General features: G+C 48.7%; 1 protein-coding gene across 13 annotated transcripts in view; it reads left to right on the forward strand.

Annotated features, from left to right (window-relative positions):
• The window catches only part of LOC106596219 (butyrophilin subfamily 3 member A2), an 80,965-nt gene that overhangs the window by 22,274 nt on the left and 38,476 nt on the right, over positions 1-20,215 (forward strand). For 8 of the 13 annotated variants that reach the window (XM_045711775.1, XM_045711774.1, XM_045711777.1 and 5 more), the window contains 4 exons: positions 1,360-1,377; positions 4,060-4,077; positions 9,139-9,156; positions 18,234-18,263. In XM_045711775.1, coding sequence (XP_045567731.1) covers positions 1,360-1,377; positions 4,060-4,077; positions 9,139-9,156; positions 18,234-18,263 — 84 coding nt within the window. The remainder of the gene's footprint in view (positions 1-1,359; positions 1,378-4,059; positions 4,078-9,138; positions 9,157-18,233; positions 18,264-20,215) is intronic. The other 5 variants (XM_045711776.1, XM_045711782.1, XM_045711785.1 and 2 more) reach the window with 4 other exon arrangements.

Below are 20,215 nucleotides of genomic sequence, written 5' to 3' on the forward strand. Positions count from 1 at the left end.
GCTCTGAGGGGTGACCAGTCCTCTACTGGCTGTACTGGGTAGACCAGAGGAACCAGGCTCTGAGGGTGACCAGTCCTCTACTGGCTGTACTGGGTAGACCAGAGGAACCAGGCTCTGAGGGGTGACCAGTCCTCTACTGGCTGTACTGGGTAGACCAGAGGAACCAGGCTCTGAGGGGTGACCAGTCCTCTACTGGCTGTACTGGGTAGACCAGAGGAACCAGGCTCTGAGGGGTGACCAGTCCTCTACTGGCTGTACTCGGTAGACCAGAGGAACCAGGCTCTGAGGGGTGACCAGTCTTCTACTGGCTGTACTGTGTAGAGAGGAACCAGGCTCTGAGGGGTGACCAGTCCTCTACTGGCTGTACTGGGTAGAGAGGAACCAGGCTCTGAGGGGTGACCAGTCCTCTACTGACTGTACTGGGTAGAGAGGAACCAGGCTCTGAGGGGTGACCAGTCCTCTACTGGCTGTACTGGGTAGAGAGGAACCAGGCTCTGAGGGGTGACCAGTCCTCTACTGACTGTACTGGGTAGAGAGGAACCAGGCTCTGAGGGGTGACCAGTCCTCTACTGGCTGTACTGGGTAGACCAGAGGAACCAGGCTCTGAGGGTGACCAGTCCTCTACTGGCTGTACTGGGTAGACCAGAGGAACCAGGCTCTGAGGGGTGACCAGTCCTCTACTGGCTGTACTGGGTAGACCAGAGGAACCAGGCTCTGAGGGGTGACCAGTCCTCTACTGGCTGTACTGGGTAGACCAGAGGAACCAGGCTCTGAGGGGTGACCAGTCCTCTACTGGCTGTACTGGGTAGACCAGAGGAACCAGGCTCTGAGGGGTGACCAGTCCTCTACTGGCTGTACTCGGTAGACCAGAGGAACCAGGCTCTGAGGGGTGACCAGTCTTCTACTGGCTGTACTGTGTAGAGAGGAACCAGGCTCTGAGGGGTGACCAGTCCTCTACTGGCTGTACTGGGTAGACCAGAGGAACCAGGCTCTGAGGGGTGACCAGTCCTCTACTGGCTGTACTGGGTAGACCAGAGGAACCAGGCTCTGAGGGGTGACCAGTCCTCTACTGGCTGTACTGGGTAGACCAGAGGAACCAGGCTCTGAGGGGTGACCAGTCCTCTACTGGCTGTACTAGGTAGATGGAACCAGGCTCTGAGGGGTGACCAGTCCTCTACTGGCTGTACTGGGTAGAGAGGAACCAGGCTCTGAGGGGTGACCAGTCCTCTACTGGCTGTACTGGGTAGAGAGGAACCAGGCTCTGAGGAGGTACCAGCAGGGTTTGATAATAACATGATGGGTTTATGTGTCAACATGTCTCCTAACTGACTTTCTTGTTCTTTGTCTTATCATCTACAGGTCTATTTAACCTCATTGGTAAGTAGTGTGTTTGTGTCTGATGTTCCTACCTGTCTGTCTTTGTTCCTGTCCATCTGTTTTGGTTGCAAGATGAATTTATATACCCCCCCCATCCCTAAATATATACTGTATATTTTATATTCATATATTTAACCTTTTTTAACTAGGAAAGTCAGTTCAGAATAAATTGTTATTGACATAGACTTCCTACCAAAAGGCTAAAGGACTCCTGTTGGGACGGGGGCTGGGATTAAAAATACAATACAAATACAGGACAAAACACACATCACGACAAGAGAGACAACACAACACTACATACAGAGATACCTAAGACAACAACACAGCGTGGTAGCAACACATGACAACACAGCATGGTAGCAACACAGCATGGTAGAAACACATAACACAGCATGGTAGCAACACAGCATGGTAGCAACACATGACAACACAGCCTGGTAGCAACACAGCATGGTAGCAACACATGACAGCACAGCATGGTAGTAACACAGCATGGTAGAAACACATGACAAAACAGCACAAAGGTCAAGAAGGTAGAGATGATTATTTCATGGGTATGATGAACCAGGCTCTGAGGGGTGACCAGTCCTCTACTGGCTGTACTGGGTAGACCAGAGGAACCAGGCTCTGATGGGTGACCAGTCCTCTACTGGCTGTACTGGGTAGACCAGAGGAACCAGGCTCTGAGGGGTGACCAGTCCTCTACTGGCTGTACTGGGTAGACCAGAGGAACCAGGCTCTGAGGGGTGACCAGTCCTCTACTGGCTGTACTGGGTAGAGAGGAACCAGGCTCTGAGGGGTGACCAGTCCTCTACTGGCTGTACTGGGTAGAGAGGAACCAGGATCTGAGGGGTGACCAGTCCTCTACTGGCTGTACTGGGTAGAGAGGAACCAGGCTCTGAGGGGTGACCAGTCCTCTACTGGCTGTACTGGGTGAGATGGAACCAGGCTCTGAGGAGGTACCAGTCCTCTACTGGCTGTACTGGGTAGACCAGAGGAACCAGGCTCTGAGGGGTGACCAGTCCTCTACTGGCTGTACTGGGTAGAGAGGAACCAGGCTCTGAGGGGTGACCAGACCTCTACTGGCTGTACTGGGTAGACCAGAGGAACCAGGCTCTGAGGGGTGACCAGTCCTCTACTGGCTGTACTGGGTAGAGAGGAACCAGGCTCTGAGGGGTGACCAGTCCTCTACTGGCTGTACTGGGTAGAGAGTAACCAGGCTCTGAGGGGTGACCAGTCCTCTACTGGCTGTACTGGGTAGACCAGAGGAACCAGGCTCTGAGGGGTGACCAGTCCTCTACTGGCTGTACTGGGTAGAGAGTAACCAGGCTCTGAGGGGTGACCAGTCCTCTACTGGCTGTACTGGGTAGACCAGAGGAACCAGGCTCTGAGGGGTGACCAGTCCTCTACTGGCTGTACTGGGTAGAGAGGAACCAGGCTCTGAGGGGTGACCAGTCCTCTACTGGCTGTACTGGGTAGACCAGAGGAACCAGGCTCTGAGGGGTGACCAGTCCTCTACTGGCTGTACTGGGTAGACCAGAGGAACCAGGCTCTGAGGGGTGACCAGTCCTCTACTGGCTGTACTGGGTAGACCAGAGGAACCAGGCTCTGAGGGGTGACCAGTCCTCTACTGGCTGTACTGGGTAGACCAGAGGAACCAGGCTCTGAGGGGTGACCAGTCCTCTACTGGCTGTACTGGGTAGACCAGAGGAACCAGGCTCTGAGGGGTGACCAGTCCTCTACTGGCTGTACTCGGTAGACCAGAGGAACCAGGCTCTGAGGGGTGACCAGTCCTCTACTGGCTGTACTGGGTAGAGAGGAACCAGACTCTGAGGGGTGACCAGTCCTCTACTGGCTGTACTGGGTAGACCAGAGGAACCAGGCTCTGAGGGGTGACCAGTCCTCTACTGGCTGTACTGGGTAGACCAGAGGAACCAGGCTCTGAGGGGTGACCAGTCCTCTACTGGCTGTACTGGGTAGACCAGAGGAACCAGGCTCTGAGGGGTGACCAGTCCTCTACTGGCTGTACTAGGTAGATGGAACCAGGCTCTGAGGGGTGACCAGTCCTCTACTGGCTGTACTGGGTAGAGAGGAACCAGGCTCTGAGGGGTGACCAGTCCTCTACTGGCTGTACTGGGTAGACCAGAGGAACCAGGCTCTGAGGGGTGACCAGTCCTCTACTGGCTGTACTGGGTAGAGAGGAACCAGGCTCTGAGGGGTGACCAGTCCTCTACTGGCTGTACTGTGTAGAGAGGAACCAGTCTCTGAGGGGTGACCAGTCCTCTACTGGCTGTACTGGGTAGAGAGGAACCAGGCTCTGAGGAGTGACCAGTCCTCTACTGGCTGTACTGGGTAGAGAGGAACCAGTCTCTGAGGGGTGACCAGTCCTCTACTGGCTGTACTGGGTAGATGGAACCAGGCTCTGAGGGGTGACCAGTCCTCTACTGGCTGTACTGGGTAGACCAGAGGAACCAGGCTCTGAGGGGTGACCAGTCTTCTACTGGCTGTACTGGGTAGAGAGGAACCAGTCTCTGAGGGGTGACCAGTCCTCTACTGGCTGTACTGGGTAGAGAGGAACCAGGCTCTGAGGAGGTACCAGCAGGGTTTGATAATAACATGATGGGTTTATGTGTCAACATGTCTCCTAACTGACTTTCTTGTTCTTTGTCTTATCATCTACAGGTCTATTTAACACCATTGGTAAGTAGTGTGTTTGTGTCTGATGTTCCTACCTGTCTGTCTTTGTTCCTGTCCATCTGTTTTGGTTGCAAGATGAATTTATATACCCCCCCCATCCCTAAATATATACTGTATATTTTATATTCATATATTTAACCTTTTTTAACTAGGAAAGTCAGTTCAGAATAAATTGTTATTGACATAGACTTCCTACCAAAAGGCTAAAGGACTCCTGCTGGGACGGGGGCTGGGATTAAAAATACAATACAAATACAGGACAAAACACACATCACGACAAGAGAGACAACACAACACTACATACAGAGATACCTAAGACAACAACACAGCATGGTAGCAACACATGACAACACAGCATGGTAGCAACACAGCATGGTAGAAACACATAACACAGCATGGTAGCAACACAGCATGGTAGAAACACATAACACAGCATGGTAGCAACACATGACAACACAGCATGGTAGCAACACATGACAACACAGCATGGTAGCAACACAGCCTGGGAGCAACACAGCATGGTAGCAACACATGACAACACAGCATGGTAGAAACACAGCATGGTAGAAACACATGACAACAGAGAATAGTAGCAACACATGACAACACAGCATGGTAGAAACACATGACAACACAGCATGGTAGCAACACATGACAACACAGCATGGTAGCAACACAGCATGGTAGCAACACATGACAACACAGCATGGTAGCAACACATGACAACACAGCCTGGTAGCAACACAGCATGGTAGCAACACATGACAACACAGCATGGTAGCAACACATGACAACACAGCCTGGTAGCAACACAGCATGGTAGCAACACATGACAGCACAGCATGGTAGTAACACATGACAAAACAGCACAAAGGTCAAGAAGGTAGAGATGATTATTTCATGGGTATGATGAACCAGGCTCTGATGGGTGACCAGTCCTCTACTGGCTGTACTGGGTAGACCAGAGGAACCAGGCTCTGAGGGGTGACCAGTCCTCTACTGGCTGTACTGGGTAGACCAGATGAACCAGGCTCTGAGGGGTGACCAGTCCTCTACTGGCTGTACTGGGAAGAGAGGAACCAGGCTCTGAGGGGTGACCAGTCCTCTACTGGCTGTACTGGGAAGAGAGGAACCAGGCTCTGAGGGGTGACCAGTCCTCTACTGGCTGTACTGGGTAGAGAGGAACCAGGCTCTGAGGGGTGACCAGTCCTCTACTGGCTGTACTGGGTAGACCAGAGGAACCAGGCTCTGATGGGTGACCAGTCCTCTACTGGCTGTACTGGGTAGACCAGAGGAACCAGGCTCTGAGGGGTGACCAGTCCTCTACTGGCTGTACTGGGTAGACCAGAGGAACCAGGCTCTGATGGGTGACCAGTCCTCTACTGGCTGTATTGGGTAGAGAGGAACCAGGCTCTGAGGGGTGACCAGTCCTCTACTGGCTGTACTGGGTAGACCAGAGGAACCAGGCTCTGAGGGGTGACCAGTCCTCTACTGGCTGTACTGGGTAGACCAGAGGAACCAGACTCTGAGGGGTGACCAGTCCTCTACTGGCTGTACTGGGTAGAGAGGAACCAGGCTCTGAGGGGTGACCAGTCCTCTACTGGCTGTACTGGGTAGACCAGAGGAACCAGGCTCTGATGGGTGACCAGTCCTCTACTGGCTGTACTGGGTAGACCAGAGGAACCAGGCTCTGAGGGGTGACCAGTCCTCTACTGGCTGTACTGGGTAGAGAGGAACCAGACTCTGAGGGGTGACCAGTCCTCTACTGGCTGTACTGGGTAGACCAGAAGAACGAGATTCTGAGGGGTGACCAGTCCTCTACTGGCTGTACTGGGAAGAGAGGAACCAGGCTCTGAGGGGTGACCAGTCCTCTACTGGCTGTACTGGGTAGACCAGAGGAACCAGGCTCTGAGGGGTGACCAGTCCTCTACTGGCTGTACTGGGTAGAGAGGAACCAGACTCTGAGGGGTGACCAGTCCTCTACTGGCTGTACTGGGTAGACCAGAAGAACGAGATTCTGAGGGGTGACCAGTCCTCTACTGGCTGTACTGGGAAGAGAGGAACCAGGCTCTGAGGGGTGACCAGTCCTCTACTGGCTGTACTGGGTAGACCAGAAGAACGAGGTTCTGAGGGGTGACCAGTCCTCTACTGGCTGTACTGGGTAGAGAGGAACCAGGCTCTGAGGGGTGACCAGTCCTCTACTGGCTGTACTGGGTAGACCAGAGGAACCAGGCTCTGAGGGGTGACCAGTCCTCTACTGGCTGTATTGGGTAGAGAGGAACCAGGCTCTGAGGGTGACCAGTCCTCTACTGGCTGTACTGGTAGACCAGAGGAACCAGGCTCTGAGGGGTGACCAGTCCTCTACTGGCTGTACTGGGTAGACCAGAGGAACCAGGCTCTGAGGGGTGACCAGTCCTCTACTGGCTGTACTGGGTAGACCAGAGGAACCAGGCTCTGAGGGGTGACCAGTCCTCTACTGGCTGTACTGGGTAGACCAGAGGAACCAGGCTCTGAGGGGTGACCAGTCCTCTACTGGCTGTACTGGGTAGACCAGAGGAACCAGGCTCTGAGAGGTGACCAGTCCTCTACTGGCTGTACTGGGTAGATGGAACCAGGCTCTGAGGAGGTACCAGTCCTCTACTGGCTGTACTGGGTAGACCAGAGGAACCAGGCTCTGAGGGGTGACCAGTCCTCTACTGGCTGTACTGGGTAGAGAGGAACCATGCTCTGAGGGGTGACCAGTCCTCTACTGGCTGTACTGGGTAGAGAGGAACCAGGCTCTGAGGGGTGACCAGTCCTCTACTGGCTGTACTGGGTAGACCAGAGGAACCAGGCTCTGAGGGGTGACCAGTCCTCTACTGGCTGTACTGGGTAGAGAGGAACCAGGCTCTGAGGGGTGACCAGTCCTCTACTGGCTGTACTGGGTAGAGAGTAACCAGGCTCTGAGGGGTGACCAGTCCTCTACTGGCTGTACTGGGTAGACCAGAGGAACCAGGCTCTGAGGGGTGACCAGTCCTCTACTGGCTGTACTGGGTAGACCAGAGGAACCAGGCTCTGAGGGGTGACCAGTCCTCTACTGGCTGTACTGGGTAGACCAGAGGAACCAGGCTCTGAGGAGTGACCAGTCCTCTACTGGCTGTACTGGGTAGAGAGGAACCAGGCTCTGAGAGGTGACCAGTCCTCTACTGGCTGTACTGGGTAGACCAGAGGAACCAGGCTCTGAGGGGTGGCCAGTCCTCTACTGACTGTACTGGGTAGAGAGGAACCAGGCTCTGAGGAGTGACCAGTCCTCTACTGGCTGTACTGGGTAGACCAGAGGAACCAGGCTCTGATGGGTGACCAGTCCTCTACTGGCTGTACTGGGTAGACCAGAGGAACCAGGCTCTGATGGGTGACCAGTCCTCTACTGGCTGTACTGGGTAGACCAGAGGAACCAGGCTCTGATGGGTGACCAGTCCTCTACTGGCTGTACTGGGTAGACCAGAGGAACCAGGCTCTGATGGGTGACCAGTCCTCTACTGGCTGTACTGGGTAGACCAGAGGAACCAGGCTCTGATGGGTGACCAGTCCTCTACTGGCTGTACTGGGTAGACCAGAGGAACCAGGCTCTGATGGGTGACCAGTCCTCTACTGGCTGTACTGGGTAGACCAGAGGAACCAGGCTCTGATGGGTGACCAGTCCTCTACTGGCTGTACTGGGTAGACCAGAGGAACCAGGCTCTGAGGGGTGACCAGTCCTCTACTGGCTGTACTGGGTAGACCAGAGGAACCAGGCTCTGAGGGGTGACCAGTCCTCTACTGGCTGTACTGGGTAGACCAGAGGAACCAGGCTCTGAGGGGTGACCAGTCCTCTACTGGCTGTACTGGGTAGACCAGAGGAACCAGGCTCTGAGGGGTGACCAGTCCTCTACTGGCTGTACTGGGTAGACCAGAGGAACCAGGCTCTGAGGGGTGACCAGTCCTCTCCTGGCTGTACTGGGTAGAGAGGAACCAGGCTCTGATGGGTGACCAGTCCTCTACTGTCTGTACTGGGTAGAGAGGAACCAGGCTCTGAGGGGTGACCAGTCCTCTACTGGCTGTACTGGGTAGAGAGGAACCAGGCTCTGAGGGGTGACCAGTCCTCTACTGGCTGTACTGGGTAGAGAGGAACCAGGCTCTGAGGGGTGACCAGTCCTCTACTGGCTGTACTGGGTAGAGAGGAACCAGGCTCTGAGGGGTGACCAGTCCTCTACTGGCTGTACTGGGTAGAGAGGAACCAGGCTCTGAGGAGTGACCAGTCCTCTACTGGCTGTACTGGGTAGAGAGGAACCAGGCTCTGAGGAGGTACCAGTCCTCTACTGGCTGTACTGGGTAGACCAGAGGAACCAGGCTCTGAGGGGTGACCAGTCCTCTACTGGCTGTACTGGGTAGAGAGGAACCAGGCTCTGATGGGTGACCAGTCCTCTACTGTCTGTACTGGGTAGAGAGGAACCAGGCTCTGATGGGTGACCAGTCCTCTACTGGCTGTACTGGGTAGAGAGGAACCAGGCTCTGAGGGGTGACCAGTCCTCTACTGGCTGTACTGGGTAGACCAGAGGAACCAGGCTCTGAGGGGTGACCAGTCCTCTACTGGCTGTACTGGGTAGACCAGAGGAACCAGGCTCTGAGGAGTGACCAGTCCTCTACTGGCTGTACTGGGTAGAGAGGAACCAGGCTCTGAGGGGTGACCAGTCCTCTACTGGCTGTACTGTGTAGAGAGGAACCAGGCTCTGAGGGGTGACCAGTCCTCTACTGGCTGTACTGGGTAGACCAGAGGAACCAGGCTCTGAGGGGTGACCAGTCCTCTACTGGCTGTACTGGGTAGACCAGAGGAACCAGGCTCTGAGGGGTGACCAGTCCTCTACTGGCTGTACTGTGTAGAGAGGAACCAGTCTCTGAGGGGTGACCAGTCCTCTACTGGCTGTACTGGGTAGAGAGGAACCAGGCTCTGAGGAGGTACCAGCAGGGTTTGATAATAACATGATGGGTTTATGTGTCAACATGTCTCCTAACTGACTTTCTTGTTCTTTGTCTTATCATCTACAGGTCTATTTAACACCATTGGTAAGTAGTGTGTTTGTGTCTGATGTTCCTACCTGTCTGTCTTTGTTCCTGTCCATCTGTTTTGGTTGCAAGATGAATTTATATACCCCCCCCCATCCCTAAATATATACTGTATATTTTATATTCATATATTTAACCTTTTTTAACTAGGAAAGTCAGTTCAGAATAAATTGTTATTGACATAGACTTCCTACCAAAAGGCTAAAGGACTCCTGTTGGGACGGGGGCTGGGATTAAAAATACAATACAAATACAGGACAAAACACACATCACGACAAGAGAGACAACACAACACTACATACAGAGATACCTAAGACAACAACACAGCATGGTAGCAACACATGACAACACAGCATGGTAGCAACACAGCATGGTAGAAACACATAACACAGCATGGTAGCAACACATAACACAGCATGGTAGCAACACATAACACAGCATGGTAGCAACACATAACACAGCATGGTAGCAACACATAACACAGCATGGTAGCAACACATAACACAGCATGGTAGCAACACATAACAACACAGCATGGTAGCAACACATAACAACACAGCATGGTAGCAACACATAACAACACAGCATGGTAGCAACACAGCATGGTAGCAACAGCACGGTAGCAACACAGCATGGTAGCAACAGCACGGTAGAAACACTTGACAACACAGCATAGTAGAAACACTTGACAACACAGCATGGTAGAAACACTTGACAACACAGCATGGTAGAAACACATAACAACACAGCATGGTAGCAACACAGCATGGTAGCAACACAGCATGGTAGCAACACAGCATGGTAGCAACACATGACAACACAGCATGGCAGCAACACAGCATGGTAGCAACAGCACGGTAGCAACACTTGACAACACAGCATGGTAGCAACACAGCATGGTAGCAACACAGCATGGTAGCAACACATAACAGCACAGCATGGTAGCAACGCAGCATGGTAGCAACACAGCATGGTAGCAACACATGACAACACAGCATGGTAGCAACACATAACAGCACAGCATGGTAGCAACGCAGCATGGTAGCAACACAGCATGGTAGCAACACATGACAACACAGCATGGTAGCAACACAGCATGGTAGAAACACATAACACAGCATGGTAGCAACACAGCATGGTAGAAACACATAACACAGCATGGTAGCAACACATGACAGCACAGCATGGTAGCAACACAACATGGTAGAAACACATAACACAGCATGGTAGCAACACATGACAACACAGCATGGTAGCAATGCAGCATGGTAGCAACGCAGCATGGTAGCAACACATGACAACACAGCATGGTAGCAACACAGCATGGTAGAAACACATAACACAGCATGGTAGCAACACATGACAACACAGCATGGTAGCAATGCAGCATGGTAGCAACGCAGCATGGTAGCATCACAAGACAACACAGCATGGTAGCAACACAGCATGGTAGCAACACATAACAACACAGCATGGTAGCAACACAGCATGGTAGAAACACATAACAACACAGCATGGTAGCAACACAGCATGGTAGAAACACATAACACAGCATGGTAGCAACACATGACAACACAGCATGGTAGAAATGCAGCATGGTAGCAACGCAGCATGGTAGCAACACAAGACAACACAGCATGGTAGCAACACAGCATGGTAGCAACACAGCAAAGCAGAAACACATGACAACACAGCATGGTATCAACACAGCATGGTAGAATCTCATGACAACACACCATGGTAGCAACACAGCATGGTAGCATCACATGACAACACAGCATTGTAGCAACACAGCAAGGCAGAAACACATGACAACACAGCATGGTAGCAACACAGCATGGTAGCATCACATGACAACACAGAATTGTAGCAACACAGCAAGGCAGAAACACATGACAACACAGCATGGTAGCAACACAGCATGGTAGAATCACATGACAACACAGCATGGTAGCAACACAGCAAGGCAGCAACACATGACAGCACAGCATGGTAGCAACACATGACAGCACAGCATGGTAGCAACACATGACAACACAGCATGGTAGAAAACATGACAACACAGCATGGTAGAAACACAGCATGGTAGAAACACAGCATGGTAGAAACACATGACAACACAGCATGGTAGCAACACATGACAACACTGCATGGTAGCAACACAGCATGGTAGCAACACATGACAACACAGCATGGCAGCAACACAGCATGGTAGCAACACAGCATGGTAGAAACACATGACAACACAGCATGGTAGCAACACAGCATGGTAGCAACACATGAAAACACAGCATGGTAGCAATACATGACAATCAGCATGGTAGCAACACATGACATCACAGCATGGTAGCAACACAGAATGGTAGAAACACATGACAGCACAGCATGGTAGCAACACAGCATGGTAGCATCACATGACAGCACAGCATGGTAGAAACACATAACAACACAGCATGGTAGCAACACAGCATGGTAGCAACACAGCATGGTAGCAACACAGCATGGTAGCAACACTGCATGGTAGCAACACATGACAACACAGCATGGCAGCAACACAGCATGGTAGCAACAGCACGGGTAGCAACACTTGACAACACAGCATGGTAGCAACACAGCATGGTAGCAACACAGCATGGTAGCAACACAGCATGGTAGCAACACATAACAGCACAGCATGGTAGCAACGCAGCATGGTAGCAACACAGCATGGTAGCAACACATGACAACACAGCATGGTAGCAACACATAACAGCACAGCATGGTAGCAACGCAGCATGGTAGCAACACAGCATGGTAGCAACACATGACAACACAGCATGGTAGCAACACAGCATGGTAGAAACACATAACACAGCATGGTAGCAACACAGCATGGTAGAAACACATAACACAGCATGGTAGCAACACATGACAGCACAGCATGGTAGCAACACAACATGGTAGAAACACATAACACAGCATGGTAGCAACACATGACAACACAGCATGGTAGCAATGCAGCATGGTAGCAACGCAGCATGGTAGCAACACATGACAACACAGCATGGTAGCAACACAGCATGGTAGAAACACATAACACAGCATGGTAGCAACACATGACAACACAGCATGGTAGCAACACAGCATGGTAGCAACACATAACAACACAGCATGGTAGAAACACAGCATGGTAGAAACACATAACAACACAGCATGGTAGCAACACAGCATGGTAGAAACACATAACACAGCATGGTAGCAACACATGACAACACAGCATGGTAGCAATGCAGCATGGTAGCAACGCAGCATGGTAGCAACACATGACAACACAGCATGGTAGCAACACAGCATGGTAGAAACACATAACACAGAATGGTAGCAACACAAGACAACACAGCATGGTAGCAACACAGCATGGTAGCAACACATAACAACACAGCATGGTAGCAACACAGCATGGTAGAAACACATAACAACACAGCATGGTAGCAACACAGCATGGTAGAAACACATAACACAGCATGGTAGCAACACATGACAACTCAGCATGGTAGAAATGCAGCATGGTAGCAACGCAGCATGGTAGCAACACAAGACAACACAGCATGGTAGCAACACAGCATGGTAGCAACACAGCAAAGCAGAAACACATGACAACACAGCATGGTATCAACACAGCATGGTAGAATCTCATGACAACACACCATGGTAGAAACACAGCATGGTAGCATCACATGACAACACAGCATTGTAGCAACACAGCAAGGCAGAAACACATGACAACACAGCATGGTAGCAACACAGCATGGTAGCATCACATGACAACACAGAATTGTAGCAACACAGCAAGGCAGCAACACATGACAACACAGCATGGTAGCAACACAGCATGGTAGAATCACATGACAACACAGCATGGTAGCAACACAGCAAGGCAGCAACACATGACAGCACAGCATGGTAGCAACACATGACAGCACAGCATGGTAGCAACACATGACAACACAGCATGGTAGAAAACATGACAACACAGCATGGTAGAAACACAGCATGGTAGAAACACAGCATGGTAGAAACACATGACAACACAGCATGGTAGCAACACATGACAACACTGCATGGTAGCAACACAGCATGGTAGCAACACATGACAACACAGCATGGCAGCAAAACAGCATGGTAGCAACACAGCATGGTAGAAACACATGACAACACAGCATGGTAGCAACACAGCATGGTAGCAACACATGAAAACACAGCATGGTAGCAATACATGACAATCAGCATGGTAGCAACACATGACATCACAGCATGGTAGCAACACAGAATGGTAGAAACACATGACAGCACAGCATGGTAGCAACACAGCATGGTAGCATCACATGACAGCACAGCATGGTAGAAACACAGCATGGTAGCATCACATGACAACACAGCATGGTAGCAACACAGCATGGTAGCATACCAGCAAGACAGCAACACATGACAACACAGTATGGTATCAACACAGCATGGTAGCATCTCGTGACAACACACCATGGTAGAAACACAGCAAGGCAGCAACACATGACAGCACAGCATGGTAGGAACACATGACAGCACAGCATGGTAGAAACACATGACAACACAGCATGGTAGCAAAACATGACAACACAGCATGGTAGCAACACAGCATGGTAGCAACACAGCATGGTAGCAACACATGACAACACAGCATGGTAACAACACAGCATGGTAGCATCACATGACAGCACAGCATGGTAGAAACACAGCATGGTAGCATCACATGACAACACAGCATGGTAGCAACACAGCATGGTAGCATACCAGCAAGACAGCAACACATGACAACACAGTATGGTATCAACACAGCATGGTAGCATCTCATGACAACACACCATGGTAGAAACACAGCAAGGCAGCAACACATGACAGCACAGCATGGTAGGAACACATGACAGCACAGCATGGTAGCAACACATGACAACACAGCATGGTAGCAAAACATGACAACACAGCATGGTAGCAACACAGCATGGTAGCAACACAGCATGGTAGCAACACATGACAACAAAGCATGGTAACAACACAGCATGGTAGCAGCACATGACAACACAGCATGGTAGCAGAACATGACAACACAGCATGGTAGCAACACAGCATGGTAGAAACACATGACAACACAGCATGGCAGCAACGAGCATGGTAGCAACACAGCATGGTGACAACACAGCACGGTAGAAACACAGCATGGTAGCAACACAGCATGGTAGAAACACAGCATGGTAGCAACACATGCCAACACAGCAAGGCAGCAACACATGACAACACAGCATGGTAGCAACACAGCATGGTAGATTCAAGCATGGTAGCATCACATGACAACACAGCATTGTAGCAACACAGCAAGGCAGCAACACATGACAACACAGCATGGTAGCACCACAAGATGGTAGAAACACATGACAACAAAGCATGTTAGCAACACAGCATGGTAGCAACACATGACAACACAGCATGGTAGAAACACAGCATGGTAGCAACACATGACAACAGAGCATGGTAGCAACACATGACAACACAGCATGGTAGGAGGACATGACAACACAGCATGGTAGTAGGACATGACAACACAGCATGGTAACAACACATGACAACACAGCATGGTAGCAACACATGACAACACAGCATGGTAGAAACACAGAATGGTAGCAACACAGCATGGTAGCAACACATGACAACACAGCATGGTAGCAACACATGACAGCACAGCATGGTAGCAACACAGCATGGCAGCAACACAGCATGGTAGAAACACATGAGAGCACAGCATGGTAGCAACACAGCATGGCAGCAACACATGACAGCACAGCATGGTAGCAACACAGCATGGCAGCAACACAGCATGGTAGCAACACATGAGAGCACAGCATGGTAGCAACACAGCATGGCAGCAACACATGACAACACAGCCTGGTAGCAACACAGCATGGTAGAAACACATGACAACACAGCATGGTAGCAACACATGACAACACAGCCTAGTAGCAACACAGCATGGAAGCAACACATGAGAGCACAGTATGGCAGCAACACAGCATGGTAGCAACACATGACAACACAGCTTGGTAGCATCACATTACACAGCATGGTAGCAACACAGCATGGTAGCAACACATGACAACACAGCATGGTAGCAACACATGAGAGCACAGAATGGTAGCAACACAGCATGGTAGCAACACATGACAACACAGCCTGGTAGCAACACAGCATGGTAGCAACACAGCAAGGCAGCAACACATGACAGCACGGCATGGTAGAAACACAGCATGGCAGCAACACAGCATGGTAGCAACACATGACAACACAGCATGGTAGAAACACATGACATCACAGCATGGCAGCAACATAGCATGGTAGCAACATATGACAGCACAGCATGGCAGCAACACTTGACAACACAGCATGGTAGCATCACATAACACAGCATGGTAGCAACACAGCATGGTAGAAACACATGACATCACAGCATGGCAGCAACACAGCATGGTAGCAACACATGACAGTACAGCATGGCAGCAACACTTGACAACACAGCATGGTAGCAACACAGCATGGTAGCAACACAGCATGGTAGAAACACAGCAAGGCAGCAACACATGACAGCACAGCATGGTAGGAAGACATGACAGCACAGCATGGTAGCAACACATGACAACACAGCATGGTAGCAACACATGACAACACAGCATGGTAGCAACACAGCATGGTAGCAACACATGACAACACAGCATGGTAACAACACAGCATGGTAGCAGCACATGACAACACAGCATGGTAGCAACACATGACAACACAGCATGGTAGCAACATAGCATGGTAGCAACACATGACAACACAGCATGGTAGAAACACATGACAACACAGCATGGTAGCAACACATGACAACACAGCATGGTAGCAACACAGAATGGTAGCAACACAGCATGGTAGCAACACATGACAACACAGCATGGTAGAACCACATGAGAGCACAGCATGGTAGAAACACAGCATGGTAGCAACACATGACAACACAGCCTGGTAGCAACACAGCATGGTAGCAACACAGCAAGGCAGCAACACATGACAGCACAGCATGGTAGCAACACAGCATGGCAGCAACACAGCATGGTAGCAACACATGAGAGCACAGCATGGTAGCAACACAGCATGGTAGCAACACAGCAAGGCAGCAACACATGACAGCACGGCATGGTAGCAACACAGCATGGCAGCAACACAGCATGGTAGCAACACATGAGAGCACAGCATGGTAGCAACACAGCATGGTAGGAAGACATGACAACACAGCATGGTAGCAACACATGACAACACAGCATGGTAACAGCACAGCATGGTAGCAACACATGACAACACAGCATGGTAGCAACACATGACAACACAGCATGGTAGCAACACATGACAACACAGCATGGTAGCAACACATGACAACACAGCCTGGTAGCAACACAGCCTGGTAGCAACACAGCATGGTAGCAACACATGACAGCACAGCATGGTATTAACACAGCATGGCAGCAACACAGCATGGTAGCAACATATGAGAGCACAGCATGGTAGCAACACAGCATGGCAGAAACACATGACAACACAGCCTGGTAGCAACACAGCATGGTAGCAACACATGACAACACAGCATGGTAGCATCACATAACACAGCATGGTAGCAACACAGCATGGTAGAAACACATGACATCACAGCATGGCATCAACACAGCATGGTAGCAACACATGACAACACAGCATGGTAGCATCACATAACACAGCATGGTAGAAACACAGCATGGTAGAAACACATGACATCACAGCATGGCAGCAACACTTGACAACACAGCATGGTAGCATCACATAACACAGCATGGTAGCAACACAGCATGGTAGAAACACATAACATCACAGCATGGCAGCAACACAGCATGGTAGCAACACATGACAGCACAGCATGGTAGCAACACAATATGGTAGAAACACATAACATCACAGCATGGCAGCAACACAGCATGGTAGCAACACATGACAGCACAGCAACACAGCACAAAGGTCAAGAAGGTAGAGATTATTATTTCATGGGAACCAGGCTCTGAGGGGTGACCAGTCCTCTACTCGCTGTACTGGGTAGAGAGTAACCAGGCTCTGAGGGGTGACCAGTCCTCTACTGACTGTACTGGGTAGAGAGGAACCAGGCTCTGAGGGGTGACCAGTCCTCTACTCGCTGTACTGGGTAGCGAGGAACCAGGCTCTGAGGGGTGACCAGTCCTCTACTGGCTGTACTGGGTAGAGAGGAACCAGGCTCTGAGGGGTGGCCAGGATATAACTAGGAATGACCCATATCCTGTCCATTAGACTCTATTCATTTATACCAGGTTACCTTCAGACCAGTCCTGTATTAGATCAGGATATAACTAGGAATGATCCATATCCTGTCCATTAGACTCTATTCATTTATACCAGGTTACCTTCAGTCCTGTATTAGATCAGGATATAACTAGGAATGATCCATATCCTGTCCATTAGACTCTATTCATTTATACCAGGTTACCTTCAGTCCTGTATTAGATCAGGATATAACTAGGAATGACCCATATCCTGTCCATTAGACTCTATTCATTTATACCAGGTTACCTTCAGACCAGTCCTGTATTAGATCAGGATATAACTAGGAATGACCCATATCCTGTCCATTAGACTCTATTCATTTATACCAGGTTACCTTCAGTCCTGTATTAGATCAGGATATAACTAGGAATGATCCATATCCTGTCCATTAGACTCTATTCATTTATACCAGGTTACCTTCAGTCCTGTATTAGATCAGGATATAACTATATATAGGTACCAGTGTGAAGCTTGTAGAGCAAAATGGGTGAAATACCTTTTTAGACCCCCAGACACTAAAGTCAGAGTTTAGTTTAGCATTATGCTAATTAGATTACCGAGTGGAAACAGACATCCAGGCTTTTAATGATTATTAATTATTATTGTACTTTTTACTATATTGCTTTTACACATGTGTTGTATTTTGTCTACAGAGAAGCAAAGACAACGATGGGAAGAACGAGGTAAGTGGTCTGGTGTCTTGTTAGAGTTTCACATAAAGAGATTATGATCATTACTATAATACTGATGGGTCAACTGTTAATCACAGACCTCATGGTTTATTACTATAATACTGATGGGTCAACTGTTAATCACAGACCTCATGGTTTATTACTATAATACTGATGGGTCAACTGTTAATCACAGACCTCATGGTTTATTACTATAATACTGATGGGTCAACTGTTAATCACAGACCTCATGGTTTATTACTATAATACTGATGGGTCAACTGTTAATCACAGACCTCATAGTTTATTACTATAATACTGATGGGTCAACTGTTAATCACAGACCTCATGGTTTATTACTATAATACTGATGGCTCAACTGTTAATCACAGACCTCATGGTTTATTACTATAATACTGATGGGTCAACTGTTAATCACAGACCTCATGGTTTATTACTATAATACTGATGGATCAACTGTTAATCACAGACCTCATGGTTTATTACTATAATACTGATGGGTCAACTGTTAATCACAGACCTCATGGTTTATAACTATAATACTGATGGGTCAACTGTTAATCACAGACCTCATGGTTTATTACTATAATACTGATGGGTCAACTGTTAATCACAGACCTCATGGTTTATTACTATAATACTGATGGGTCAACTGTTAATCACAGACCTCATGGTTTATTACTATAATACTGATGGGTCAACTGTTAATCACAGACCTCATGGTTTATTACTATAATACTGATGGGTCAACTGTTAATCACAGACCTCATGGTTTATTACTATAATACTGATGGGTCAACTGTTAATCACAGACCTCATGGTTTATTACTATAATACTGATGGGTCAACTGTTAATCACAGACCTCATGGTTTATTACTATAATACTGATGGGTCAACTGTTAATCACAGACCTCATGGTTTATTACTATAATACTGATGGGTCAACTGTTAATCACAGACCTCATGGTTTATTACTATAATACTGATGGGTCAACTGTTAATCACAGACCTCATGGTTTATTACTATAATACTGATGGGTCAACTGTTAATCACAGACCTCATGGTTTATTACTATAATACTGATGGGTCAACTGTTAATCACAGACCTCATGGTTTATTACTATAATACTGATGGGTCAACTGTTAATCACAGACCTCATGGTTTATTACTATAATACTGATGGCTCAACTGTTAATCACAGACCTCATGGTTTATTACTATAATACTGATGGGTCAACTGTTAATCACAGACCTCATGGTTTATTACTATAATACTGATGGGTCAACTGTTAATCACAGACCTCATGGTTTATTACTATAATACTGATGGGTCAACTGTTAATCACAGACCTCATGGTTTATTACTATAATACTGATGGGTCAACTGTTAATCACAGACCTCATGGTTTATTACTATAATACTGATGGATCAACTGTTAATCACAGACCTCATGGTTTATTACTATAATACTGATGGGTCAACTGTTAATCACAGACCTCATGGTTTATTACTATAATACTGATGGATCAACTGTTAATCACAGACCTCATGGTTTATTACTATAATACTGATGGGTCAACTGTTAATCACAGACCTCATGGTTTATTACTATAATACTGATGGGTCAACTGTTAATCACAGACCTCATGGTTTATTACTATAATACTGATGGGTCAACTGTTAATCACAGACCTCATGGTTTATTACTATAATACTGATGGGTCAACTGTTAATCACAGACCTCATGGTTTATTACTATAATACTGATGGGTCAACTGTTAATCACAGACCTCATGGTTTATTACTATAATACTGATGGGTCAACTGTTAATCACAGACCTCATGGTTTATTACTATAATACTGATGGGTCAACTGTTAATCACAGACCTCATGGTTTATTACTATAATACTGATGGGTCAACTGTTAATCACAGACCT

This window comes from Salmo salar, unplaced genomic scaffold (genome assembly GCF_905237065.1).
Source record: "Salmo salar unplaced genomic scaffold, Ssal_v3.1, whole genome shotgun sequence".
Taxonomy (NCBI): Eukaryota; Metazoa; Chordata; class Actinopteri; order Salmoniformes; family Salmonidae; genus Salmo; species Salmo salar.